Source organism: Balearica regulorum, chromosome 1 (genome assembly GCF_011004875.1).
Source record: "Balearica regulorum gibbericeps isolate bBalReg1 chromosome 1, bBalReg1.pri, whole genome shotgun sequence".
In the NCBI taxonomy this organism is placed as follows: Eukaryota; Metazoa; Chordata; class Aves; order Gruiformes; family Gruidae; genus Balearica; species Balearica regulorum.
In genome coordinates, this window is record NC_046184.1 from 194,128,059 (window position 1) to 194,153,504 (window position 25,446).

The window sequence follows — 25,446 nt, forward strand, 5'->3', positions numbered from 1 at the left end:
TTCCTTCTGCACAATACTAACAGGCCTGCCTTTTTGTTAGAGTACATGGGTCAATAAAGAACTGCAGTAACAGTTATCCAGCAAATCTCTCCAATTTTCCCATAGAGTTAAGTCAAATGAAGTGGTCAAGAAATTCAGGAGACAGATATACATAATCAAAGACTTTTGTTATGATACAGGCTAAAATAAAGTGGGTTTTATAATCAACACAAAGAACACAAATGCATAAAAGGAATGTATTTTGATGCATCCATATTATTTCCAAAATTATGACTCTCTTTTCATGTTTTCCAGTATTTTCTTCTCTAACAGTACTGACTGACTGTAAGAGCTGAAATAAAATTTAAGTAGTATTTGAAATTAATATAGCTTATTTCCATTAGTGATTTTTTTAACTCATTTAAACATTTTTTGACAAGTCACTTCAAGAAAGTGGTAGAACAGAAGGTAAAGTCCAAAAGAATAAAAAAAATAATCCTTTCGGATAGAAAATATAGTAATAGGATCATTGAATGCTGTATATAAGAAAAATCAATCTGCAAACAGTTATTTGCTTACTAACCTTTAGCCTTCTGACCATCTCTTCTTTAGATATTTTATCAGAGATTTCTTTGACTCCTGGAGGATATGTGATTTTTCCATCGTTGGCTCTCGTCTTTGAATGAGCCATGATTTCACAATTTTAAAACTGTGGAAAGAAATTAAAAAGTCAGTGTTGTTTAGCTACTTCAGGTTTACCTTGGCTTGTCCCACTTTTACAAATGAAATCTAACTAGAAATATAGACAAAACCCATACAAAGAAAAAACTAGACAAAAGATTTTGACTGTTTTCAGTAATCTGTATTGCGGCAGACAGCAATGGGTTTGATATTCAGGTAGACTGTCCTACGCTACAATAAAACTTTTAAGAAGTACACAACAGAAAAGCTAAAACCCCTCATTCCTCAATGTATTTGATCTTCACACTTAGAGATGTAACCAAGAATCTTCTTATCTTAGTCTATGAACTATTACCACCAGATTGTCAATCTGCTCAAGGGTAGGAAGGCTCCGCAGAGGGACCTGAACAGGCTGGATTGATGGGCTGAGGCCAACTGTATGAGGTTTAACAAGGCCAAGTGCCGGGTCCTGCACTTGGGTCACAACCACCCCATGCAACGCTACAGGCTTGGGGCAGAGTGGCTGGAAAGATGCCCAGCAGAAAAGGACCTGGGTGTACTGGTTGACAGCCGGCTGAATATGAGTCAGCAGTGTGCCCAGGTGGCCAAAGCAGCCAACAGCATCCTGGCTTGTATCAGGAATAGCATGGCCAGCAGGAGTAGGGAAGCGATTGTGCCCTTGTACTCAGCACCGATGAGGCCACACCTCAAGTCCTGTGTTCAGTTTTGGGCCCCTCACTACAAGAAACACATTGAGGTGCTGGAGCGTGTCCAGAGAAGGGCAATGAAGCCCCTGAAGGGTCTGGAGCACAAGTGTTATGAGGAGCAGCTGAGGGAACTGGGGTTGTTTAGCCTGGAGAAAAGGAGGCTGAGGGGAGACCTGATGGCTCTCTACAACTTCCTGAAAGGAGGCTGTAGCCAGGTGGGTGTTGCTCTCTTCTCCCAAGTAACAAGCAATAGGACAAGGGGAAATGGCCTCAAGTTGTGCCAGGGGAGGTTTAGATTGGACATTAGGAAAAAATTTCTTCACTGAAAGAGCGGTCAGGCATTGGAGCAGGCTGCCCAGAGAGGTGGTGAAGTCACAATCTCTGGAGGTATTCAAAACACGTGTAGACGTTGCACTTTGGGACATGGTTTAGTAGACATGGTGGTCTTGGGTCCATAATTGAACTTTATGATCTTAGAGGTCTTTTCCAACCTTAAAGATTCTGTGATTCTATGATCTTTACTAATGTTTTACAAAACAAAAAGTTAATGTTGACATTTAAATAATTTTTGTAAAGAATGCATACAGCACATCTTTATTTTAGAAAATGGGGAAAATATCTGTATACGAACATAGTCAGACTACTTCAATAGATATGATATGCAATGCAGTGCAATAGCAACACAAAAGCCAGCTCCCTTTCTGTCATCTTCTCTGTGCCTACATATACATGGCAGTTGAAATGAGTGCTGTGTACTTGGAGTTGTAGTTAAAACAGATGAGAAAATGGGAAAGGAGCAAAACTCAATCAAGTAACTCGTTCTAATACCCCCAGGAAAATATGATGCCATCTTTATCCTTGTTATATTTGTTAATGCACAATCATGATAGTAAGTCTAGGACTCCTCAAAAATGCACAGATGTATCCAAGTTCACTCTTCTCGCTGTTTGACATAGATCTTCCATTCCAGCTTTCGGATGGAATGGTGTTATACATCATAGCTAAATTAATTTTAATGGTTCTGCACAGCAGAAAGGAGTCTTGCTACCCTCAATCCAAGAATGTAAAAAAGCATCAGATGCTTTGCTGGACCAATCAAACTCACCAACTCTGAAAAACAAGCCTAATTGGTTTTGAAACACAATTAACAAGCAAAGCTAACTGAAGGGAAGGAACAGGAAGTAAGGGAACTGAGGAACCAAACTCCCCCTCCAGTGGTGGACGGCTGTCAGATCAGATCAACTGCAGCAGAAACCTGATTAGAATATGGTGACACAGTCCCATTTGGAACACATTATTAAATAATTCAAAAAGACTGAAACGCATATATTATGGCCAAGTTGAACTGTCCAGTTCACATGTCCAACTGACACGCAACCAAGTTTTTAAGCTCGAGTGGCATCCAAGGCCTGAGTTTGAAACTGAACATCTGTACTGTGTTTACGTGGCAAGGTATTGGTAGCAGGGGAGGCTGCAGGGATGGACTCTGTGGGGAGAAACCAGGGGCTGCCTCCGTGGCAGACAGAGCCAGTTCCAGCCAGCTCCAAAATGGACTCACCCCTGGCCAAAGCTAAGCCCATAGAGGACCACGTCAGAGCAGATATCCACACTGCAGCCTGTGGAGAGGAGACAACACTGGAGCAGGCTCCTGGCAGGACCTGTGACCCCATAGGAGACCCACGCTGCAGAGTCTATTCCTGAAGGACTGTACCTTACGAGAAGGGCCCAGGCTGGAGCAGTTCTTGAAGAACTGCAGCCCATGGGAAGGACTGGCACTAGATACATTTGTGAAGGACTGCATCGCTTGGTTAGGGCCCACACTGCAGAAGGGGAAAAAGTGTGAGGAAGGAGTGGGAGAGATGAAGGGTTGTGAAGTGACCACAACGCCTGTTCCCTATCTCCCCTGTGCTGCTGGACAGGGAAGGTAGAAGAGTCGGAAATGAAGGAGTGAAGTTGAGCCTGGAAAGAAGGGGAGTTGGGGAGATGATATCTTTAGTTTTGTCTTTGTTTCTCACCATCCTGCTCTATTTTTATTTGGCAACAAATTAAATTAATCTTCCCCAAGTCAAGTCTGGTTTGCCCATGACGGTTATGGGTAAGCAATCTCCCTGTATTTATCTTGAGCTTTTTCATCTTATTTTCTCCCCCATTCTGCTGAGCAGAGGGAGTCAGAGATCACCTGAGTAGGTGCTTAACAGATAGCCAAGGTTATGTAACAGGGTACATAACTTATCCCTCTCACAAGTACAGGATACACTAAATAGGAATTAATTTGCTATAGAATACATCTAATCTTATAGGACCAAAGATTTATTTATAAAAGGTTCAGTGAAATAACCTATTACTTAGACCATAAGGGACAAAAAATAATAATCCTTTTAAACTTCCTGTGTAATAAAAATTTGTAGATCACTCCTGAAAGTCCTTTAGGATTAATGATGGAGCACCTCTCCTATGAGGACAGGCTGAGAGAACTGGGATTGTTCAGCCTGGAGAAAAGAAGGCTCCAGGGAGACCTTATTGCAGCCTTCCAGTACCTGAAGGGGCCTACAGGAAAGATGGTGAGGGACTGTTTATCAGGGAGTGTAGTGATAGGACAAGGGGTAATGGGTTTAAGCTGAAGGAGGATCGATTTAGATTAGATGTTAGAAAGAAATTCTTGACTGTGAGGGTGGTGAGGCACTGGAACAGGTTGCTCAGAGAGGTTGTGGAGGCCCCATCCCTGGAAGCCAGGTCGGATGAGGCTTTGGGCAACCTGGTCTAGTGGAAGGTGTCCCTGCCTGTGGCAGCGGGGTTGGAACGAGATGATCTTTAAGGTCCCTTCCAACCCAAACCATTCTATGATTCCACGATAAGCTCTACGGGGGTGGGGGGGGGAAGTCATTTAAAACAAAGAGTGAAAAACCAAACTCTATCATTCAACAAGAGAAAATTCAATGCTAAACTACCCCCTTGTAGGACAGTTACCACTTCAACCATTACCTAACAATGAATTAGCTTGTTACATCCCACTGCTAGAAGTTTCTGCTCTTCTGGACTGACACTACAGCTGTGCATACCTAGCTCTGTCAAAATAATCTGTGTTGAACATTTAGTAGGACCTAAGATTTTTGGGGGAGGTTGTTTTTATCCTGATTCTAGCCAAATGAAAGTCTCTGTGATTTAACATAACAGTTACACCAGCTGTTTCAGTTAACTCCTGTCAGGGAAAAGGAAGACAGTGACAGCTAAAACAGCAGCCCCGAGGCCAGCTGTATCTAGAACATGTTTGAGAATGAAAATCCATAAGCCAGGGAGGTGATATCCAATGACTGAATTTCAAAAAGCTTTTTAAATTTGTTTTTCAGGATGCACCATCTTCTTTTGGAATATACTGGAAGATGAGAAGCATTTTGAAAAAGAGCAATTCTTTGAAAGTTTGATCTCAAACAAACAAGAGACTCAGCTGACAGATTTTTTTAAATTTTTAACAACTGAAACTTTAGAAGTTCTCCATAATGTTTTCAGAAATCTGGTATTATTCCATATACACAATCAGAAAGCAAAGAAAAAGGAAAATGCTCACATGGATACTGAGCAGACACTGAGATGCTTTGCACCAGCCAGAATGTAAGCTTATTAACTAATCAGCAAGATGTGTACTGTTTCTGCTGTTATATGAGAACAAAAAAAGGAGACAAATATAACAACAAATATGTAACAAACAAATGCTAATCCTAATGCACAGGAATAAAAATCATGATTCAATCAGGCTTTGGTTATGTTAAGCAGCACTATAAGCTAAGTCAAGTCTTCAAAAACTACAAAGAAAATAAATGTATCTTAAGCTCATATAGCATTTTAAATATTAATTCCACTCCTTGTACAAAAGAAGATGATACAGTAGGATTTAAGATGTCTAGGCACTGCTGCTTTCAACAAAGAAGCACCAGAAGCACTGTTGCAACTATAACTTGAAGGACTTGAAATAAGGAACCAAGAACAAGTCTGTAGAAGTACATTGAAAAGTGGTATGTATAAAAAAGCTTGACAAATTAAAAACTAAATGATAAATGGTGGGAGGAAGGGGCACTCGGTGGAAGACACTAGTACATGAAAAGAAACAGAGAAAAAGAGAGATGACAAAATAGATAGTCTTTGTACAATAGTAACAGGAAAATTAAACCATGGGAAAAGCAACAAAAGTGGAAGCTGCATTTATTGGACATTCAAATAGGATGGACTAAAGTAATGCACCTTCTGTGACAAAAGTTAAATGAAAAGATCATATTTAATGTAAAATTATGATTATCAGCCAGACCATAGATGAGGAACAATTCATTACTCTAAACAGAAATAATTAGTAACACATACCATTGCCAAAATTTTGTCAAACTCAAATAAATAAAATACAAACTATAGTTCTGTACATAATTAGCAGGACCCAATAAATCAAGCTAAATCTACTGGCCATATCTTTCAATATTAATATTCAATATTCAGATGGTTTCTATATAGTACATAATTCTTTTTGAGTAGTTTAACTACACACATACTACTTGCTCAATACTATAAAAAACAGCTTGCACACATGCAAATAAAAGGTGGATTGATATCCTGCATATTAAGTACCTATGCAATATATTTAATAGGTCAATAAATATCATTACAGGCTGTTAAGTCGATGGTCTAAAGGAGGACCTAAACCATACTCCATTTAATTGTATTTTGTTTGGATAACAGTTCACATTGCCTATGGTGATCTAATTAACTGTACTAATCTTTAAACAAACTATGCTTTAACATACATAAGGTCATGTGTCAGCAGTACTTTCTCAGAGATCCATACATGTGTTTAAAATTTAATCTTTCAGATATTTTTTCAGAAATCTTTTCCAGCTTTAGCAAATCAATTCCTCTATCTCTTACAAGTCTGTCTCCTGCCTTACTATTGCCTCCTCTTTAAAATCCAGAATCCAAACATGACGATACAGCTCACCAGAAAAAGCGATCACCTCTACAAACTTCACCATTCTTGTTTTTTAGAACTTTCACTAACCTATACATAATTGTTTATGTAGTTACATCTTGTGATCAGTATTTTTAAATTACGTACAAAAACTTTAAGAAAGCTTATGTAAATTTGACCAATACAAATACTTATACCTTTAAATCTATCTTTGCAAGACATTTTACAGTGAGCTGCTGGGAATAAGACTTTCTTCACATTCACAGAAGCCCAAGTGAATTTAATAAATTGCTGGCATGGAAGAAAGTTGCAACATGTAGAGATTTAATTATATGGGTTTACACAGTTCCTATCACTCCAACAAGAAAGTGTAGCCAAGAAAAAGGATTAGCAAATATTCATCAATCTGTTCTCTACAATTGAGCAGTGCGACCAGTGGCCTCTCATTGTCATAGGCCATTCCACCAAGAATACAAAGACAGTTTAGAAGACCCAAGAACATTTTCCCTAAATTGTCTCAGAGAATATTGAGAGGAAGTCAAATCTTTTTCATCTCGTAAACCACAATACACAGTTCACTCCAAAGCTCTATTTCTCCATCAACATGCTGATTTTTATTTCTTCTATTATTTATATCAAGTTTTTTTTATTTTTGTCCCCTCAGTAGGTAACATCCTCGTATGAGTAAATATAAACCATGACAAAGACTTTGCAAGCACTAACTTTGCTTCAACAATATAGCATGTATGAAGAAATTGGTCAAGCTGTCCTTTCCACAAAAGATACAAGGTATTCTGAAGAGATTACTCAGCAACTTACAGAAGTGGAAGAGGCAGGCATCTTTTTACTTCAGCAGGATTATTAATAAAACACAAATAACTGAATGATTTAAGCCACTTACAGAAAAATTTACATCCTGGTAAACTCCTGCTGTGTATAGCTGATTGACAACAATTGATCAATGTGAGAAGTGACTTAGGTGTTAGAGACTTTCATTATGTAAGTGACACTAAATTAAATGTATTTCCATAATAAATACTGCTAAGGAGTTATATCTCAGCTATAAAAAAAAAACGCTCTGAGCTGAAACTTGGCAGTTAATTTTCTGCTGTTGAGTAAAATAGAAAACTTTAGTGTTGGACCAAGTGTGCTCACGTAAATCCAAGTCATTTTTTGGAGTGATTCAGATATAATGTCTAGATTAATACTTTCCATTCTCTTTTAGAAATGTTATATTATGTTATGCTGTTTACTTAACCATCAATAAATCAAGATACTAGTGTTATTCATAGTATCAAAAAAATGTTAGCTTCCTATCTCTGTAAGGCAGCACTGTACGTAGTAAGGACTGATACAAGAATTTACAGAAACCACTAATTAAAGGTCTTCTGAAATGAAGAACCACATTGTAAGGCAGAAGTAACACTCTCAGCCTGGCAAATGACATGAAAAGTGCTAGGTTTCACTACAGAAGTCTCATTAATGGCAAACCTTTGACAGTCAATACATAAGTAATAACACTTGTTTAAATTACAAAACACTGTTTTTAAACCTCCCATTAGAAAATATGGCAAAGAGCATTAAGTTTCTTTATTAACATATTAAGTAAACACTTAGTGGAAATTGAAAAGATGTGCAGATAATAACTGTGCAAGAGGAGTTATTTTCATAACATACAAAGCATATGGGGGATTCAGGAAAAGAACACACACATAAGAATAAAGAACAAAACATTAAGCCACAATACTGGTCACATATGCACTCTAAAAAACCTGCAAACAACTTACATAGAATATAGTACTCCTCCTTGCAATCAGTTAGGAAATGATCCCAGGCAAGTCCCCATTTCTGCTGCTAAGATTTTTTCAAACTTCATTAGAGGAAGCCTCCCAAAGATTAAGCAAGTAGACAGTATTCAGTACAAACTTATCTCAGCATACAGCTCTGTCCAGTGGTGTTGCAGACACTGCAGCTTCCACAAAACATGTGCCCAACTTGTAAATTTCAGCATTTTTTCAGATGTGATTAAAAGAAAAAGTGACAAGAATAAAATTGTGCTTTTTTTTGCCATTTATGAAACAGCATTTTCACTGATATAAGGCTAGGTTTTTTTAAAAAGGATGAGAAACTACATAACAGAATTCACCACTAAACCTATCAACAACCTAAGAAAAAAAAAAATTGCCCTGTTATTGTGGGATCTCAGCTTTCATACTTCAACCCAAAACTAAGTAAATTGACTGCAGGCATTACGATTATAATTTCTTATTTCTGTGCATGGCTGCAGGAAAAGAAATGACAAGGAGATAGAAATTGGAAGAGAAAGAAAAAAGTAAAACCATAACTGAGCAAAGAAATACTGGTTCAGATTAAAAAAGTGTAATTACTTGTTTCATAAAGTGGAAAAGAGTGTAGGCTGACACTATGATGTTAGTAAAATAGACATCTGCGATATATTTGTCAGTTAGCCAAACACTAGGGAAAACATTCCACCTCATTGCTTATTAGGTGTTACGCAAGCATACTACATAAAACCTTAAAAAAGGCAAGTCTGTTACAAGCAGACTATGACCAGTTCGCAGACTGTTTAACATTGAATGAAAAGTATGTGAAACAACAAAAATGGTAATATTGCAAAGAAAGTACAGTAATTCACTTGAAGGTACTGCACTGAAGGAGCATGGCAGTTTTCAGCTAATACACTTACTAAGTGTTTCTAGTCCTGCAGTAAATAAATTTATTTTGCTTTACAAAAATATTATTTCTTAAAGAAATGGAAATGAATGCATAGGAGCTGCAAGTGGGCAAGATGCCATTATGCTCACAAAATCAGAAATGTACAGCTTGGATGCAGAAGATTTTGTGAAAAGGTAACACTTTGCCAGTGGGGAGGAGAAGCAGGGAGAAAGGCAGGTGCAGAGAATAAGGTTAAGTTTCATTAAGTCTGAGAAAAAGCCATTAAGTTTTTGACAATGACCATTTCACCTTAACCTTCAAAGGATGAAACCGTCTCACATACTAAAGGTCACTATCAAATACTATGAAGTCTGGCCACATTACAGAGGCTGCTAACACTTCTTGTTAAGTTTTCCTGATGGTCTCCATCAAAAAAAAAAAAAAAATCAGTCACTTCAGCTCTGACAAAGTTGCAATACTTATATATCCTACATAAAGGATCTTCAATTGAGTGTTAATGGCTCTATGTCCAAGAATAAATCCAAGATGAAGTAAATTAACCTCAGTGTATCACAAATCTGACAGAGCTGTCTAAAAAGATGCTAGTTTCCCTGTCCTCTAGGATACAAGCACGAATTTAGGAAAACAGTACTCTTCAGCATAAGAGTACTAAAGCATATTCTTTGCCTTCAAGAAAACTTGCCCAAAGCTTCTGAAAAGCCACATGATATACATATTCTCTACAGATTCTTGATTTTAATAATAAAGCTTACAAAAATTGTCTTTATTGATTACTTCCATGCCTTGAGAGCCTATACTTCAGGATGAGTTGAACAGAGTTTAGGAAAGAATGCAGTCAAAAGAATACCTGGAGTCTACAATAAGGACATGGTCTAAGCAAGATTATAACTAAAGTGCGTATTTTGACCTAACTCAAGAAATCAGACTTCTCCCATCCTTCTTGCTAATGTTATGACTGCAATAAAAAAAAAAAGTTAACTCAGTTGCTCATATAGAAGACTCAAACCAATCAGCACTAAACTGAAATGTGAGTGTTTTGTCTGAAGGCACACATCTTTGAAATAATACTGATGAGATTTGAGAATTAAGCATGGTAATTTAATTATTACAAACAACACTCAGGGAGAATTAAGCAACATGATCTTAAAGGTCTTTTCCAACCTAAATGATTCTATGATTCTGAGATTGTAAAGCTCACAAAAGCCCATTAAGTCCACCATTGGTGGATGAAGACTCATTTCAGTCCTTCCCTCACCTTGACATATTCACCTGGCTTCTGCTGGGGATGCCCTTGAAATACCCCGCCTTTCTAGTGCTGGTGAGAAGTCTGACATACTGGTGTTCAAAATACATTTGTCAAGGGACCCACTTGCAATCCTGTTTATACCTCCAGGAAAATGGAGAGTGTAACTCAGCAAACTATCAGTATTAGTTAAGACCACAAGCATAAATGTTCCAGACATCTTGCAGAATTTCACAGACAGTGAACGAATAGCACGTGTATCAGCTGCAGGATAATTCTGCTTCCATTCCACCACATGAAACTGTCACACACACCAACATTACCCACACAGGTGGTTTTCAGAAAGGTAAGAAATGTTCACAACATTCTATCTGTATATTTGAGCTATACAATACTGAGGAGAGGCAGTGAAATTTGTATGACCCTCCTTATTAACTATTACTGCATCTGGGAATACTGCTGTTAGTGGGAGATCTGGAATTAAAAAGCCTCTTCTATCAAGAAAGCCACATACACGTAGTTGGATGACCAAAACTACCCTCTATGTCACACTTAGTCAGGATACAGGTTATTCTCCAGCCTATAGACACATGACAAAACTTAAGTTTCACAAACAACGTCACATAAGTATGTAATCCCACAAAATATGATTTTGCCAACACTCAGAGACCATGAATGTTTACACTAAATTGACATAAGCAGTGCATAAATAAAGTCTCTGTTTTGAAAGGACCAAATTGAAAGCAGAAGCAATTTGGAAACGTACACAATTCCAACACAGTGGTCACAGGCAATGTCCATGCCAGAGGAACAAAACTGAGTTTTAAGCTGTTGGTCAGGGTACAAGGAGAGTTTTCATTCTAAATGAATTCAAACAACCACTTAGTATAAATAGTAATCAGAGCCCTCAAGACAGGAGAGTTGCACCACAAAGACTGGGAAATATAGAAATAAAGACAGAATTGGAGCCAAACTGAGATGGCCATTGTAAACAAACAAATAAAAACCCAAAAAACTGCACTTTAATAGCTAAAACCAAGGGGGGGGGGGGGGGGGGGGGGGGAGAGGTATTACTACATAGTAATGATTGAATATGAAGAAGATACTGAAATACCCCAAAAAAGTCAGCTGAATACCCATTTTCAAAGAAACAGCAGGTAAAACTTTATTCCTATGACAATTGGTAACAGGTATATTCAATCAGAAGTTACTATGTCTACACTTAAGAACTTCACACTTCCAAATCAAAGCAATTGCACATGCACAGACACCATCAGAGAATTCATGAACAAGTGTGGTATGCAAAACATTTTAAAGGTATTTAAAAAACTTCAGGTGTAGTAGACTTCAATTTTAAAAATTTAAACTAACTTTAAAAATTAAGCTGTGGTACAAGAAAATAAAGGCAGCAGTCACTAATAATACAGAGCAAAAAAGTAATACTGCCATTGCAGCTGCACTAGTTTGATATCAATAATATTTGAAGAGCTTAGAAGAAATTTGCATGCTAAAGTAAGAATTTTAAATACAGGGATAAATGTAGTTTATAAAGTTATCGTATTACCCTGGGACAATTTATGTTTGATCAGTCCATGATAAAATAATTTGCACCTTCCTGGTACCAAAAATCCTTTATTATTTAAGCATTAAACTGGAAATTGTTGATGGATGGATGCAGACATGGGTCCCACTGTCACTCAGTAAAACACTGAAAGCAAAGATTAGAGAAACAGAAATATTTTTAAGTATAAAGACTGCATTTGAACCCCCAAGCAAGAATAAGCTACAAGTCTGAAAGAAAATCAACTGTAAGGGGAAAAAACAGGGGGTCGAAAGGGGGTCGTGTGACTATGTCCAGGCATAGAGAAATCACTGCAAGACTATATACTAGTGCCATGCAACATTAGTTCTAGACAAGATACTTCAAAACAAACAAAACACAACCCAAAACCTCAACACAAACCCAACACACAAAACCCCAAAACCTAACACAGATTTTAAGCTACTGGCAAGAACTTGCTTGGAATATTATGTACAACTACCAACACCTATCATTGATATTATGTACACTTTTTCCAATTTGAATTAAGTCTACTACATCAGGAGAGCACATCTACAGAGGCAAGAGACAGTCAGCAGAATAAGTGGAAGAGAGGTAGAAATCACTATAAATACCAGAAATACTGAAAGATCCCACCCAAAGAAAACAAACCACCATAAGATAAAAGCTTAAAGACAAACAGCTCTGACAATGATGAAAACCTGATAATTAGAGGAGGACTTCTAAGTTTTTAAATTAAAGTTTTGGAACAACTTTCTGGTTGATAACTGAAGCAAAATATCCAAATAGAACATGGCAGAACTTGATCAGCATACAAAAGAAATTAGTATCTTGCTGTTGTAGGCTACATGAATAATTATTTGAAAAAGCACACCTTTCTTTCTGCAAAACACTTCTTTTATCAGAAACACTGATGGAAAGTTCTTAGACTGGTACTCCAAAACAAAAGAGGAACTCACAACCAACCTAGTTTTGGTCAAAATTTCACAATATCACTAGTCCACAGCCATAATGTTGACACAACCCTCTTTTAGCAGGGAAGGTACTTTAAGATTTAGTAAGGCAAGAATGATTTGTTTTCTTCCTCCAACAGTCAGAAAAGAATGGGGAGAATGAGGCAGGAATTATTACTTTTCTTTACATTAACTATTTTCAAAACTGCATAACAAATAAAAACAGTCATAAAAACCTCAGCTATCTTGCATTATGTTATTTTAGAAGGCTAACATCTGTAGTATTTATAAACAAGGGGAGAAAAGAAAACATGCAAGAGTGGCATGGAAGCCATGGGGAAAATAAGGGGAAGATGATAGAAAGCAGAAGATAATGACAACAGACATACATTAGGTACAAATCGAGTTTTATCACTGTATTGCCGTTGGGAGGAAACAGCACTTGGTATTATTTTGGTACACCATTTATTTGGAAAAAAATGCCTTATTGAGCCTTACCATTAACTTTTTAATTCTTACAAAAACAAACAAATAAAGAAAACAACAAACATTAAGAATACTAGCATGCTACCACAGAAGCAAAACATTTTATAAAATTTCGCAGATTGACAACCAAAAGTGCTTTAGTAACAAGTCAGAATTTGTACACATAAACAAGACTCTTCCATTCCTAACTTTGTATATAATGTTAACAAATACAAAAGTAAATGCGTCTCACCCTATTGCAAATGATTCAACTACTAAAGATTACTAAAGATCAAACAAAAAATGCTAGTGGGATGGATTGAATTGTAAGACCTGAAAGAAAGCATAGGTATTGCACTGCAAAGTCTGATGTGGTGCTAAATAACACTGCATCCACTCCTATCAATATGAATTATAAACAAACATTTATACTAGGGCAACATACAGAAATCTTAGTACTAAATCACATTCAGCCATGTGTTCTACAGGTAGAAGTTGTCTACCCAGATGGCTTATATGAGTTTAGCTTTCCCCCCCCAGCTAAGTAGAACATCTTTATTTGCTTTTGGCAAAACTTTCTAAGTGACAGAAAACCACAGACTGAAAAAATAATTGTGTCCCTGAAGCCAGAGCAAGAACCCATAACTGCGATTACAAAGCACAAATTAGACGAAGGCTTACTACAACCAGGTGAACTAAGTGCATTAGTGGTAGATTTAAGACCACAGGACTAGAAGAAACTTCAAGTGACAGAGTCTAGTCTTCTGCTATCGTACACAAACCTACCAGTAAGAGCACTTAAAGTTGCAGCTGAAGACTCTTCTGATGTTTCAATCTGCAAAGTCTAACTTACTTTTGACATCTATCTCTATGCTTGACCATCACTCAAGCTCTCTTTACCAATAATCTATTCACTCCTGTAACTTATTTTAATACAGTTATTCATCCCTTATAATTATTTAGCCCTGTGTGGGTGTGTTTTCACAGAGTGGTTGAGGTTGGAAGGGACCTCTGGAGGTCACCTGGTCCAACCCCTTTGCTTAAGAAGAGTCGCTGAAAGCCAGTTGCTACGGACTGCATCCAGATAGCTTTTGAGCATCTCCAAAGATGGAGACTCCACAACCTCCCAGGGCAACCTGTGCCAGTGCTCAGTCACCCTCACAGTGAAAATGAGTTTCCTGATGTCCAGAGGGAACCTCCGGTGCTTCGATTTGTGCCCATTGCCTCCCGTCCTGTAACTGGGCACCACTGAAGAGAGCCTCCCTCTATCTCCTTTGCACCCTCCTTTCAGAAATTTATATACATTGATACATTTTAATCCTGGCTTAGGTAAAAACAGGAGCGTACGTACTATTACAGCTACACCAACCTTCTTGATAGTACATGTTCAAACTCCATGGTTTGTTTTCCCTTTTCAAGTTAATGCTTAATATTAAGTTATCCTTCAGTTGCAGCTCATCATTCACATTAGGACACGAGGAAATAGAATAAAGCTGCATCAGAGGAAGTTCAGATTGGACATTAGGAAAAGGTTTTTCACTGAGAGGGTGATAGGCCACTGGAGCAGGCTCCCCAGGGAAGTGGTCATGGCATCAAGCCTGCCAGAGTTCAAGGGCGACACTCTCAGTCACATGATTTGGTTTTAGGTAGTCCTGGAAGGAGCAGGGAGTTGGACTCTCTGATCCCTATGAGTCCCTTCCAACCTGAGATACTCTATGATTTTGATATATTCGCAGCAATAACTAAACTCTTTGTGTGCATTAGTTTGTAGGTTATGCTTTTGCTCAGGCTTAGATCTGTGCTGATATGTAGTAAGGCCACACACCTCATTTTGCTAGACTAGATCACTTCCTCAAAATACCCTGACAACACCCCACCCCCAAGAAGGACAAAGATCTACCCAGGAGAGAAATCTAAAGCACATCAGCATTAACAAAGACAACAACAAAAAACCCAAAACCCCCCAAAAAACAACACCCCACAACAACCAAAACCAAACAACAACAAAAAAAATCCTACACACCCTACCCCCACTAGTCTATATTCCATACATAGAAACAGGAATACAAGTAACATCTACAGGAGGTAACAGTAAAAGAACTCAACAGAAACTAATCTTTACTCATTCCTAAAGGATGGGTTTTACAATTGAAAGGAACAAGCTTTAAAGTATTAATAAATAGATATAGCTGCTTTCATTATGACCATAAGCATACTATAAAGATACGTCAGTTCAGAGAGTTTCCACCTATTACTTAAGGTACAAGAACTGTTCATGTGCACATCATAGGCTGCTGTCTCCTGATTCCCCTGAAGTTAGAAGGTTAACGTAGCCAAACCTTGAGATTAACAAACATCTCTGGTAAATCCTCTTGACAACCGAATCCATCACTAATTCACCTATCTGCTCGCAGCCAGATGTTGTTGCTTCTTTAGCAGAAAAAGTTGGACTTGTCCACACCTAAGACAGATTCTCAGCTCAAAAGCAGTCTGTCTTGATTAAGTCTTTAAGAAAAAAAGCTCAGCTTAGCACGGAAACAGCTGAGGTATGGACACACTTCTACCAATTCCACTGCAGGGACCAACAAGCTGTATGAGGCAAATGGAGTAGGAAGTCTAGGGTTTATGGAAAAGGCACGCAACTGACAACCAAAGTCAATGGGAGGTAGGGAACAAACCCAAAAAACCCCACTCAAAAACCCCCACACAAATTCCACACACCACAGTTTAGGAACCTCAAGGCTGGAAGCCTAAGAAGCATTAAATGAGATAAAAGACAAAGTAGGATTTACCCGGACAATGAAGGATTGGAATCAGAAGTCTGAAGAGGTATGAGGACAAACTAGACAGAGAAGTCACTAGAGAGAGACCAGAGCATAAGGATCAGCTGCAAGGGGAATAGACATCCCGCAGAACTCAGTCTTTTCTAGGGCCTGCAGTACAACGTGCAATCATTCTATGTTACACTGCCCTTCTACCAATAATGAGTATTTGTAAGAATCCACTGAAAAGCTCTTGTACCTCATACCACTTAATGCTGGTTAAAAGAGAAAAAAACCTTATTGCTACTAATAGCATTCCATTAATTAGTAGTAGCTATACATAGCTAAAGGTTACAACCTAATGACTCACAGGAGCACATCCATACAGTTAATTTGTTTACTAAGTTTGCTTTAAAAGAAACAGGAAAAGTATGAAAATAGTTGCAAAATCAGTTATTAAGAATTAGGAAACATCAGAATTAAGATTTCTTATACATTATTAAAGAGAACACACACAAAGGAGCTGATTTACCTGATCCTTCACTACCTTTTCCCTCACCAGAGAGCTTCTCATTCAAAGCAAAGAAGCTTCTCAACTTTTCTCCTTGTAATTTAACGTATGTCCCTTATTACACCCTATTTAAACCATGCTCTGAAGAGACTTCATTTCCTACTGGGATTCTATATGGGACTTGCCACTGTAATATGTTAGCATGCCATAAAAATTAACTTGTTTCCACAACACTTTCACAAAAGTATGCATAAAAATGGGTATTCTTCCCATCTTACAGATGCATAATCTGAGCTACAGACTGAAATTTAAGAACTATCCACCAATTTTGCCTGCACAGTTAGAGATTTAGGGCACAACTTTTAAAGTACACCATGTTATCCAGCACTACATCTGAAACTAAAGCTTCTGTTGAGCCATGCAGAAGAAGTTAGGATCTAGAGCCTGTCACCCAGGAGATCAACACACTACTAATAAGCTCTGGTGGAAAGTTTGGTTTAAACAGACTTATCTGGTATCACAAGAAATTGACAGAAAGAATTCCAGTATTCCAAAGTGATATCCTATCACCCAAACCACTAGATATGCTTTCTCTTCCCACAGTCCTCTGTCAATTCATTTCACATTTTCCAGCTTTTGGAAAATTTGCAACTTTAATTCCAAAATACAGGAAGTTGAAAAAATGATATATAAATCATAACTAAAGACTACTGTAACATGTACTTATGAGGACAGAAATTAATTAAAACTGTTTCCTATTTTTAAAAAGAAACTGCAATTTGCATATTAAGACATTTTTGTATGTAATATAGAAGATTAAGGGGGCAATGGTCCATTAAGAAATAAAAAGTTACTCTAGATGTGCTCATATATAACACTGTACAAACACCCTGATGGAGAGCTTACTACAGGCAACATTTGTAACTTGGAGAAGACTTTCAAAATGTTTCAAGTTCTCAAAGTGCCAGTCATTAAAAAGAGAACAGAATATTTCTTTCCAAAAGTTGTGCACAGATGAAAATCTCTGTTTTTAATTCCCTCAGTTATAGAAATGCTTCCAAGAACTACGGATAATCTAAGACAGGCAAATGGAAGGGAAACGCATCTCCTACTTGCTATCTCTCTGAAAAACTCCCTCATAAATCCTCTCAGGAGTTTATCATTGGGCTTATCCATTCTTTCTTTCATTTACAAAAACCAGGAAAGCAAAGTGAGCCTTATTCTGACTAGTTCATACTCTCAGAGGAAGAAAACTCAATCTAAACTTAACGATATACTATGAATTAGGTGTCCACGATTTGTCTCCCTTAGACCTCTGTAAAGCTCTGAGTGGCACAGAGTGTCCACAGACATCATCCTGCACAAAAGCTTTCACAAACTGATGGCACAAAAAGCTGTAGTCTCTTCCATACACTTTGTTTCTATGCACGGGAATGAACTACACACAATGCTTCATACTGAACTGTCAAACAACGAATTGATTACCAGAGACAGTATCACACCTAACAGTAAATCACCTAGCACCTCTGTACATTTTCCCCATGAAAACTCTTTCTAATTACTCTAATTTTAAGTAGGTAGATGCAGGGGAAAAAAAAAAAAAATCCCTAAAGATAATAAAAAGTTTCCATAAAGTATCTTCTGCTCACTTTTCGTAAGTGACAACTCATCTCAATTGTTTTTTGTTAAGAACAGAAACCTAACAAACGTAGTGCCAAAGATTTCCCAGAAATCTGATTGTCTTCATTGAAACTTTACATCTGAGTATCAACACAGTACCAACAGAAGTTGAACAGTCAAACTCAAGGTGGCTCAAAGATTACATGCAGAAAGTTGTGATGTAGATTTCTTTTTTTTTCTTTTTTTTCTTTTTTTTTTAAGACTTCACCAGCAATGTGTTTGACCTCAGTGTGGATAACTGGGGTTTCCCCCCCCCGCTTTGTTTTAAAAAAATTAAGTAGTTGTTAGTTGGGGGGGGTCCCCTCCTTTCTAAGACTTAGAATCCTGACTCTTGATGTTGAATCAAGCTACAGTGTGGATACACCAGGGATGTCTTGAGAGAAACAGAGGCTGCTTTGAAAGAAGTTGTGGACAACCAATTGGCATAGTTACACAAAAGGTGGAAAACATCACTCAACAGTTACTTTCTAAGTGGTTAACAATTATGCTTTAGCTGAATCTAGTCCTCTTTAAAAGAGCTACAAAATGTAGTTTAGGTGACTACACAATGGAAACAATTAAGACAATAACACTTTTGACTGCTAACTTTGTGTCTTTTTTGTCCATTAGAAAGGAAGCAAGTGAAGCATCTCACTTCAGCAGCAGAAGCATCCATGAGGATTTCTAATTAAGTCACAGAAAAAGTACACACAGTTAGTATTGTCTGGAATCGATCTTTAAAGAACAGGGTCTAAATTAGAAAACCCCAGATGGGGTCCTGATCCCTAGTTATGGTATACCATATAAATGGTGACAGACACAAGATGATTAGTACAAACATGCCCATCTGTTCCCAATGAGTTCTGGCACTTTTTTTTTTTTCCTTATTATTTCTTAAAGCATATTAATATCAAAGTTGTCATGAGCTGAAATAACAGAGCTGAAGATCAGGCAGTATAAAACAAGCAGAATGATGCAGAAGGTTTTTCCAATGCTTGGGACAGGATGTGAAAGAGTAAATTCCACAGATGGGGACAAAGTAATGGAGGTCTTAATCCTCAGAATCTACTTCAAGGACTTCCTCACACTTCAGAAAAGGTTGAAAAGCAGTATATGCAGAGACAGAAAGTAATAACCTTTAAAAAGTGTGGAGGTGTTAACATTTTGATTCTTAAAAAACAAGTTAAACTATTGGTTTTATTTCATGGAATTGTTTCAAGTTAGATGCGTCACAGTAGTTATTCACATTAACAGCATTTTTATTGTGGAATCCAAAGTGTTCCAAAGAGTTTTCAAAATAAACCACTAACTTGCTAAAATAACAAAGTTTCTTTTCATTCATACACTGCACTATTGATATATTTTACTTAAATATCAGAACTAAGCAGGAAAAAAAATAATCAAATTATCTATGAGACTACATTCAACTGAAGATTTCACCAATAGAAGAGCAGTAAGTATGTCATTTACATATAAGCACAGTCTTAACTTTTAGATGTTCAGCCTCTGAGGACAAGGGGATATTTTTATTTTTTTCTTAAAGTATATATTTTGCAATTCTTTAAAGCCTGCATGTGATTCCTTCTAGGATCTATCAATGCTGTTCAAATAGTCCAGAGGATCTATAAATCTGGTAAATCAACACAACACTTCACCACCAAGGATCATCACACTAACACATTCTTTTTTAAAAAGTTTCCTCAGTTTTCCCTTACCAGTTAGTTTCAAAACTGACTGAAAGCCTCCAATAGTCTCTCCGCCTTTCCAAAGATTATTTCAGGTTGCAGTATTGACATTTTGTGCTAAGAGTAAAAACATTATTACTGTAGAAACTTGTTAAAAGGAGTATGATACACTATCTTACCACTTGTCAGTACCACACACATCAGAACTACTTTTTGGTTCTAATAAAGGAACTTTTCTGAAGGGGGGGGGCAGGAGGAACTATGTCAAGAAAGAGGAAGATATGTATTTGAGTAAATAATATTAAGAGAAAGGGATATTAGAATGAAACTGGTAGGGAAAAGTAATGAGTTGTAGTATCATGTTTTCCTCCATTTCTTACTTTGCATGCTTCACTGTTCAGTTTCACATTTTCTTATTCATTGCTCCCGTGAAAATTCTCCTTGTGCAACAAGTAGCCTTTATCACCTCTTCCAAAATCAGGCTTAAAGAAAAAACTTCAAAACCCTTTACATTAAAATTCCTTACTAAAAGACTCCTACACATACCCATACAACCTCTTACTCTTCTGTATGAGTATAAACTGCGACTGGACAAAGGAAGAGACAGAGAGGAAAAAAGTATAACCTGAGTGCCTGGTAGAGGGCAACGCATCCCAAAAGAAAATGCATCTCTCGATCTGCAGAAGGTAACAGAGCCTCCTGTTCTAGAGCCAAAAGTGGATAACGCCTGCAGTCATGCCCATATTTCACTACTATGCTTTTCCAAACACTAGCAATGACTGTTGGGTTTTATATTTTTAATTACAGCTTAATAATGACTTAGCTGACTTGCTCAATTTAAGTCCATTAGTGAGCTTTCTAGATACAGTCTAAACTGAATATTTATATGACACACACAAAAAATTTAGAGTGCAAACATTATACACATGTGATTTTCCATTTTAGTTTGTTTTATTTAGCTGTTTCATAAAAAACTGACCTAGTTTATCCAGCTTGTATAGTAACTAGTACAAGGAATGCAAGAGACACATAGGCAAATACTACTGTATAAGAACTATATTTAAAAAAACCCCAAAACAAACATAACACCACACGCACTGCACAGCCCCCCCCTCACTGTAACAAAGTACAATCTCGCTTCAAACACAGACACACGATGTCATGCAAGTACTAAAGTACTAAGCTACTTTCTCCAGTAGTACATGCTTTCAAATGCTGGTGATGAACACCATACACACACCTCCGTTAAAGTATCTTACCTGATTGTCTGTCACTCTCCGTTTTCTTTTAGGGGAGTCTGAGCATAGCATACATTCACCTGTTTCACATCTTTTTGAGGTACTACTTCACACAAGTACATATAATATTTAGAGCATATTTTATATTACATACAAGACATACCAAGCAAAATTTCCATCAACTGAAAACAGAACAATTCCACTAGTTTGGAAGGAGAAAACCTGAAGGAATGCACGTCATCTTATCTCCTTCCCAAAATGTGATTCGACACCCATTTTCAACTCAAATAAAGCCACTCATTTTCAATGCTCCTTCTATCGCATCCCCAGCAAAGACAAATCAGTTACAGCCAAAGCACCTACCCTACCCAGCAAGCACAAAACAAAGACCAACAAGAGAACACTTCAGCAGTTATGTTAAATGGGAAAACAGAACGCCTAACAAAATAATCACAGCTTTCCATAAGCAACCGTGCAGGAAGCAAACATAAAAGTCAGAATAAAGCTTGCACGACAAAATCGAGCTCTGTAGGAGCTAGTCTGCTGCAGTTTAATTTTCCAGGATTGTTCACCATCATTAATTGTTGATTTGTTTTGAAAAACAGATAGTGATTTATTTGCAGCGGGATGAAGTTACAGACCTAGATTCCTGACCAGACGCTCTCAACGTAAACAATACATAACCTATAAATTAACCATTCTCCATCTGGCAATTCAGATGTAAAATTCATAGTTTTTCATCTACCAGGCGGCGGCAACCACCCCCCCCCTTCCTTCCCGAGCGCTTTCTAACAGAGCCTGATGCAAAGGGGGAGGGAAAAAGAAAGGGGGGGGGGGGGGGAAAGCCAGCATGAAAGAAACGGGCTCGCACAAGCGGGGACCCACCAAACCGATGTCCTCTGCGGCCGCCACCTCCTCAAAGCTGAGGATCACTGTTAAGTGCGGAGCGGAGAGACCGAACCGGGCGGGAAGGAGGGGGGGGGGGGGGGGGGAAGGTGTCCCCTCGCCAAGCCCGGGCAGCCGCGCGAGGCGGCGGGAGCCCCGGTGCAGCCCGAGCGGGGACTAGGCCGGCTGCAAGGGGCAGGGAGGGGACACCCGCGGGAGCGGCGATCACTCACCACAACGGGCGAGCAGCCCCGCCGCTACCCTCCCCCGCCGCGAGGAGCCACCGGCGCTGAGCGCGCGACACCGCCCGCCGGGCCACCTGAGGGGGGGGGGGGGCGGGGGTGACCCCCAGGCCCCCGCGCCAAGCGAGGGGCAGCGCGCACCCCCGCCAAGGTCACTCCCTCGCGGGGCCCCGCCGCGCCCGGGGCGGGGGGGGGGGAAGGGGGGGCGGGGGAGCGGCAAATTTAATTTGTGACGCCGGCCACGGGAAAGGGGGGAGGGGAACAGCCCCGCGAAGGGGCGAGGGGGATGGGAAGGGGGGGCTCCGCTACGGGCCAAGGGGAGGGCTCCCCCCCCGCCACGCTCCCCCTCTTCCAGCGCTGGCCGCGGAGCTCGGTCCGAGCGGGCACCCCCCCGCCCCAGAGAAAGGAAAATGGAGCGGGGACGGGCTGGGGGTAACCGCGGCCGAGGTGCCGAGCTCCTTACCCGCCGCAGCCGCCGCTCCTTGCTGGTCCCAGGCGGGTCCGCTCCGCGCTGCCGCTGCTCCGGGCTCGGAGAGGAGCTGCCGCCGTAGCCGCAGCCAATCGCCTCTAACCCCCTCCCCTTCCGCAGCTCGCCCCGGTCCCCCTGTCGGCTTCAAAATGGCGCCAACTTGTCTCCGGCTGCTCCAATGGAACCGCCGAGGGAAGCGAGCGGGGCCAGAGCGAGGCAGCAGCGCCCCCTGCCGGCTCACGCGGCCGACACCCGCGGGCACCGGCCGGAGCCGCCGGTCACAGGGCCCGCGGCCAGCGCTCCCCGCAACGGCGGCCCGCCGCGCCCCGGCCCCCCGCGTGGCCCAAGGGGCCCTGCCCTCCGCGCCGCCGCCGGCAAGAGCCGCAGAGCACCGCTGCCAGGCGACGAAGGGGCCGGAGAAGGGGGTGGGGTGTTAAAAGTCACGACCCCTCCCCTCGCCTGCTCGAGCCCCGGGGCCCAAGAAAGCCCTCGCGCTCCGGGCGGGGAAGCCTGCCGCTAAGCCTGCCTTTCCCGAAAGACCATCGGTAGTTGCAGAGCACGGTACGGATCCTTTCCAAAAGGGAGAAACTAGGCTCGGAAATACGACGGCGGGGTTTCCAGCCTGGCAGAGCACCTGACTTCAGCAGTCCGGGCCGCGTAAAGTGCAGCACTTACAGAATCACAGACCGTGACCAGCGGATAAAGCAAACGGCCCGAGGTGGGAGGGCACCGGGTGGGCAGCTGACAGCCGAACTACGGCCGAGTATCTGCTGATGTGCACTGTGTAAATTAGTGAAATAGGTATTTCCCCCAAACGACACGGATTATTAAAGGATTGTTGTAAAACAATAAGGAATAAAGTTACTTAACTGCGGAGAAAGAACAGAAAAAGTAGCAGAAATCGCTCACCAAACCCTTTGGTTTTGCTTCAGTGAGTGGAAGAGTTTCAGGGGCGCCCGTACAGGAAAACGCAAACAGAAAAGTGACGTAATTTCTTCTCACTGCTGCATTTATGAATGACATATCAGGAAAACATGGAAGTGTTTAGATTATTATTTAAAAAACATAAATCATACTTAGCAGATCTGCTGCAATACACTCAAGAGCTTTGTCTAGTGTGAGAAACATACTTGAATAGGTGTTAGCCAAGACATTGTAACTAGTATTTTAAATCTTTAACTAAGTTCCCTCACGCTTTCTGAACTTGCTAACACATTGTAACCAGGTTGCCTTACTTTCATTCAAGTTTTAAACTAAGTTAAATAACCTCATGTTCTCATGAAGACTACCAGGATAAATCGCCAGAACTATTACACAAAAACTACTTTTCAGCTCCCCAAACTCCCCTTGTTTACATTTTTGGGTGAATTGGGTTTGCCCTGCTCTTCCTGAAAACTAAAGTACAACTGCACGGGCAGAAAAGAGAGGAAGACTTTGCCTGACAATTTTGTATGACTTATTACTGGGAAGCATCCTGCACTTGCAGGCAAGGATATAATTTTTTCATGCAGGTTGAACAATTTCCCCCCAATCCCCCCCTTGCCATCTTACCTAGATATAAAATCTTAGGTTGGGGAACACATCTTTCTATGGAGCACTTGCACAGGTGTGCGTGGATACTTACAAACCAGCAGGAAACTTAAATATTCATACAGCTATTGAAACTACAAAACCAGATGCATAACTGTGAAAATAACTACAGTGCTGTCATACTTCGTATGCAAATATTTTGCTCCGTTTTATTGATGAAGCAGGTTACACTTTCAGCCCCTGTCAGGATGCCTGGAGGGTAGAACAAGGTGCTGTGTAACAGAGGCCTCTCCCCAGTTACGCTCTGCCCTTCATTTCGTGCCTGCACTGAGACTCTTTAACATTTCAGAAATCGGCATTTTGGAGGTAATTCTTCATTCCTTCCTTTTTCCACCCCCTCTCGGTTTTGCGGCCGTCGAGGCGCGGAACCCCGCAGCGCGGTGCTCGCTACAGGCGCCGCGTTACGTGACGGGCGCTCGGCCGCCGGCGCCCCGCCGCAGTAGCGTGCGCAGCCCTCAGGAGGGAGCCCGTTCGACACCGCTCCCGCCGCCGGTCGGGGGCCGCTCGCTCGCCTTCACCCTGCCGGCCACAGCCGTTACCCCGCGGCCGGTTCGCGCCAACGGAGGTGGCAGCGGCCCGCGGCACTCCGGCCCCCGCCCCAGCGGCGGTTGGGAGCGGCCGTTGGGCGGCCGCGCCGTGAGGAGGCGCCGCCAGGCCGAGGCCGAGGCCGGCTCGGTGCCGCGGGCGGCAGGAGGCAGCATGGAGCTGCCGTTCCTCAGCGCCGGCGAAATCTGTCAACTAACCGGCAAGCCGCTAAGACCTCGCACGCTCGTTTGTTGGCTTAGCTAGACGTGTTGCGCCGGAGTGTCCTCAGAAAATAATCTGGAAAGTGTTAAGGACCGATATCCTTAATACAAGAAGGAGTAACAAGTACCCCGTCCCTTTTCGATGAGGTGCTAAATGAGCTGCCCCGTGCAGTCTGTGCGAGCGCTGGCCACGTTCCCCAGGGTGGACACGGTCTCTCCCACAAGAAACGTCACGTCTCACAGGGCACCGATGACTGTAAGCAGACTTTTTTACTAGATTGGCCACCTCTGAAAGTGCAGGCAAAAGTAGGGATAAATGTATGCTACTTACAGAAACTGTATACTTAACAAGGCTTCAAAATATTTGCACAAACCAGTATTGTGCTTACAGGATGACATGTAGAGAAACCCAGTGCCACAGAACT

The 25,446-nt window shown here is 40.6% G+C and overlaps 1 protein-coding gene across 6 annotated transcripts in view; it reads right to left on the bottom strand.

The window, feature by feature from the left end:
• PDS5B (PDS5 cohesin associated factor B) overlaps nucleotides 1-22,847 on the bottom strand; it is a 119,145-nt gene extending 96,298 nt beyond the window's left edge. For 3 of the 6 annotated variants that reach the window (XM_075742027.1, XM_075742028.1, XM_075742025.1), the window contains exons 1-2: nucleotides 22,678-22,812; nucleotides 563-687 (exon numbers count right to left, since the gene is read on the bottom strand). In XM_075742027.1, the coding sequence (XP_075598142.1) occupies nucleotides 563-670 (108 nt within the window). In that variant the 5' untranslated portion in view covers nucleotides 671-687; nucleotides 22,678-22,812. Of the gene's footprint in view, nucleotides 1-562; nucleotides 689-21,974; nucleotides 22,009-22,207; nucleotides 22,346-22,677 lie in introns of those variants that run through there. The other 3 variants (XM_075742029.1, XM_075742030.1, XM_075742026.1) reach the window with 3 other exon arrangements.
• Between the last annotated feature and the right edge of the window lie 2,599 nt (nucleotides 22,848-25,446).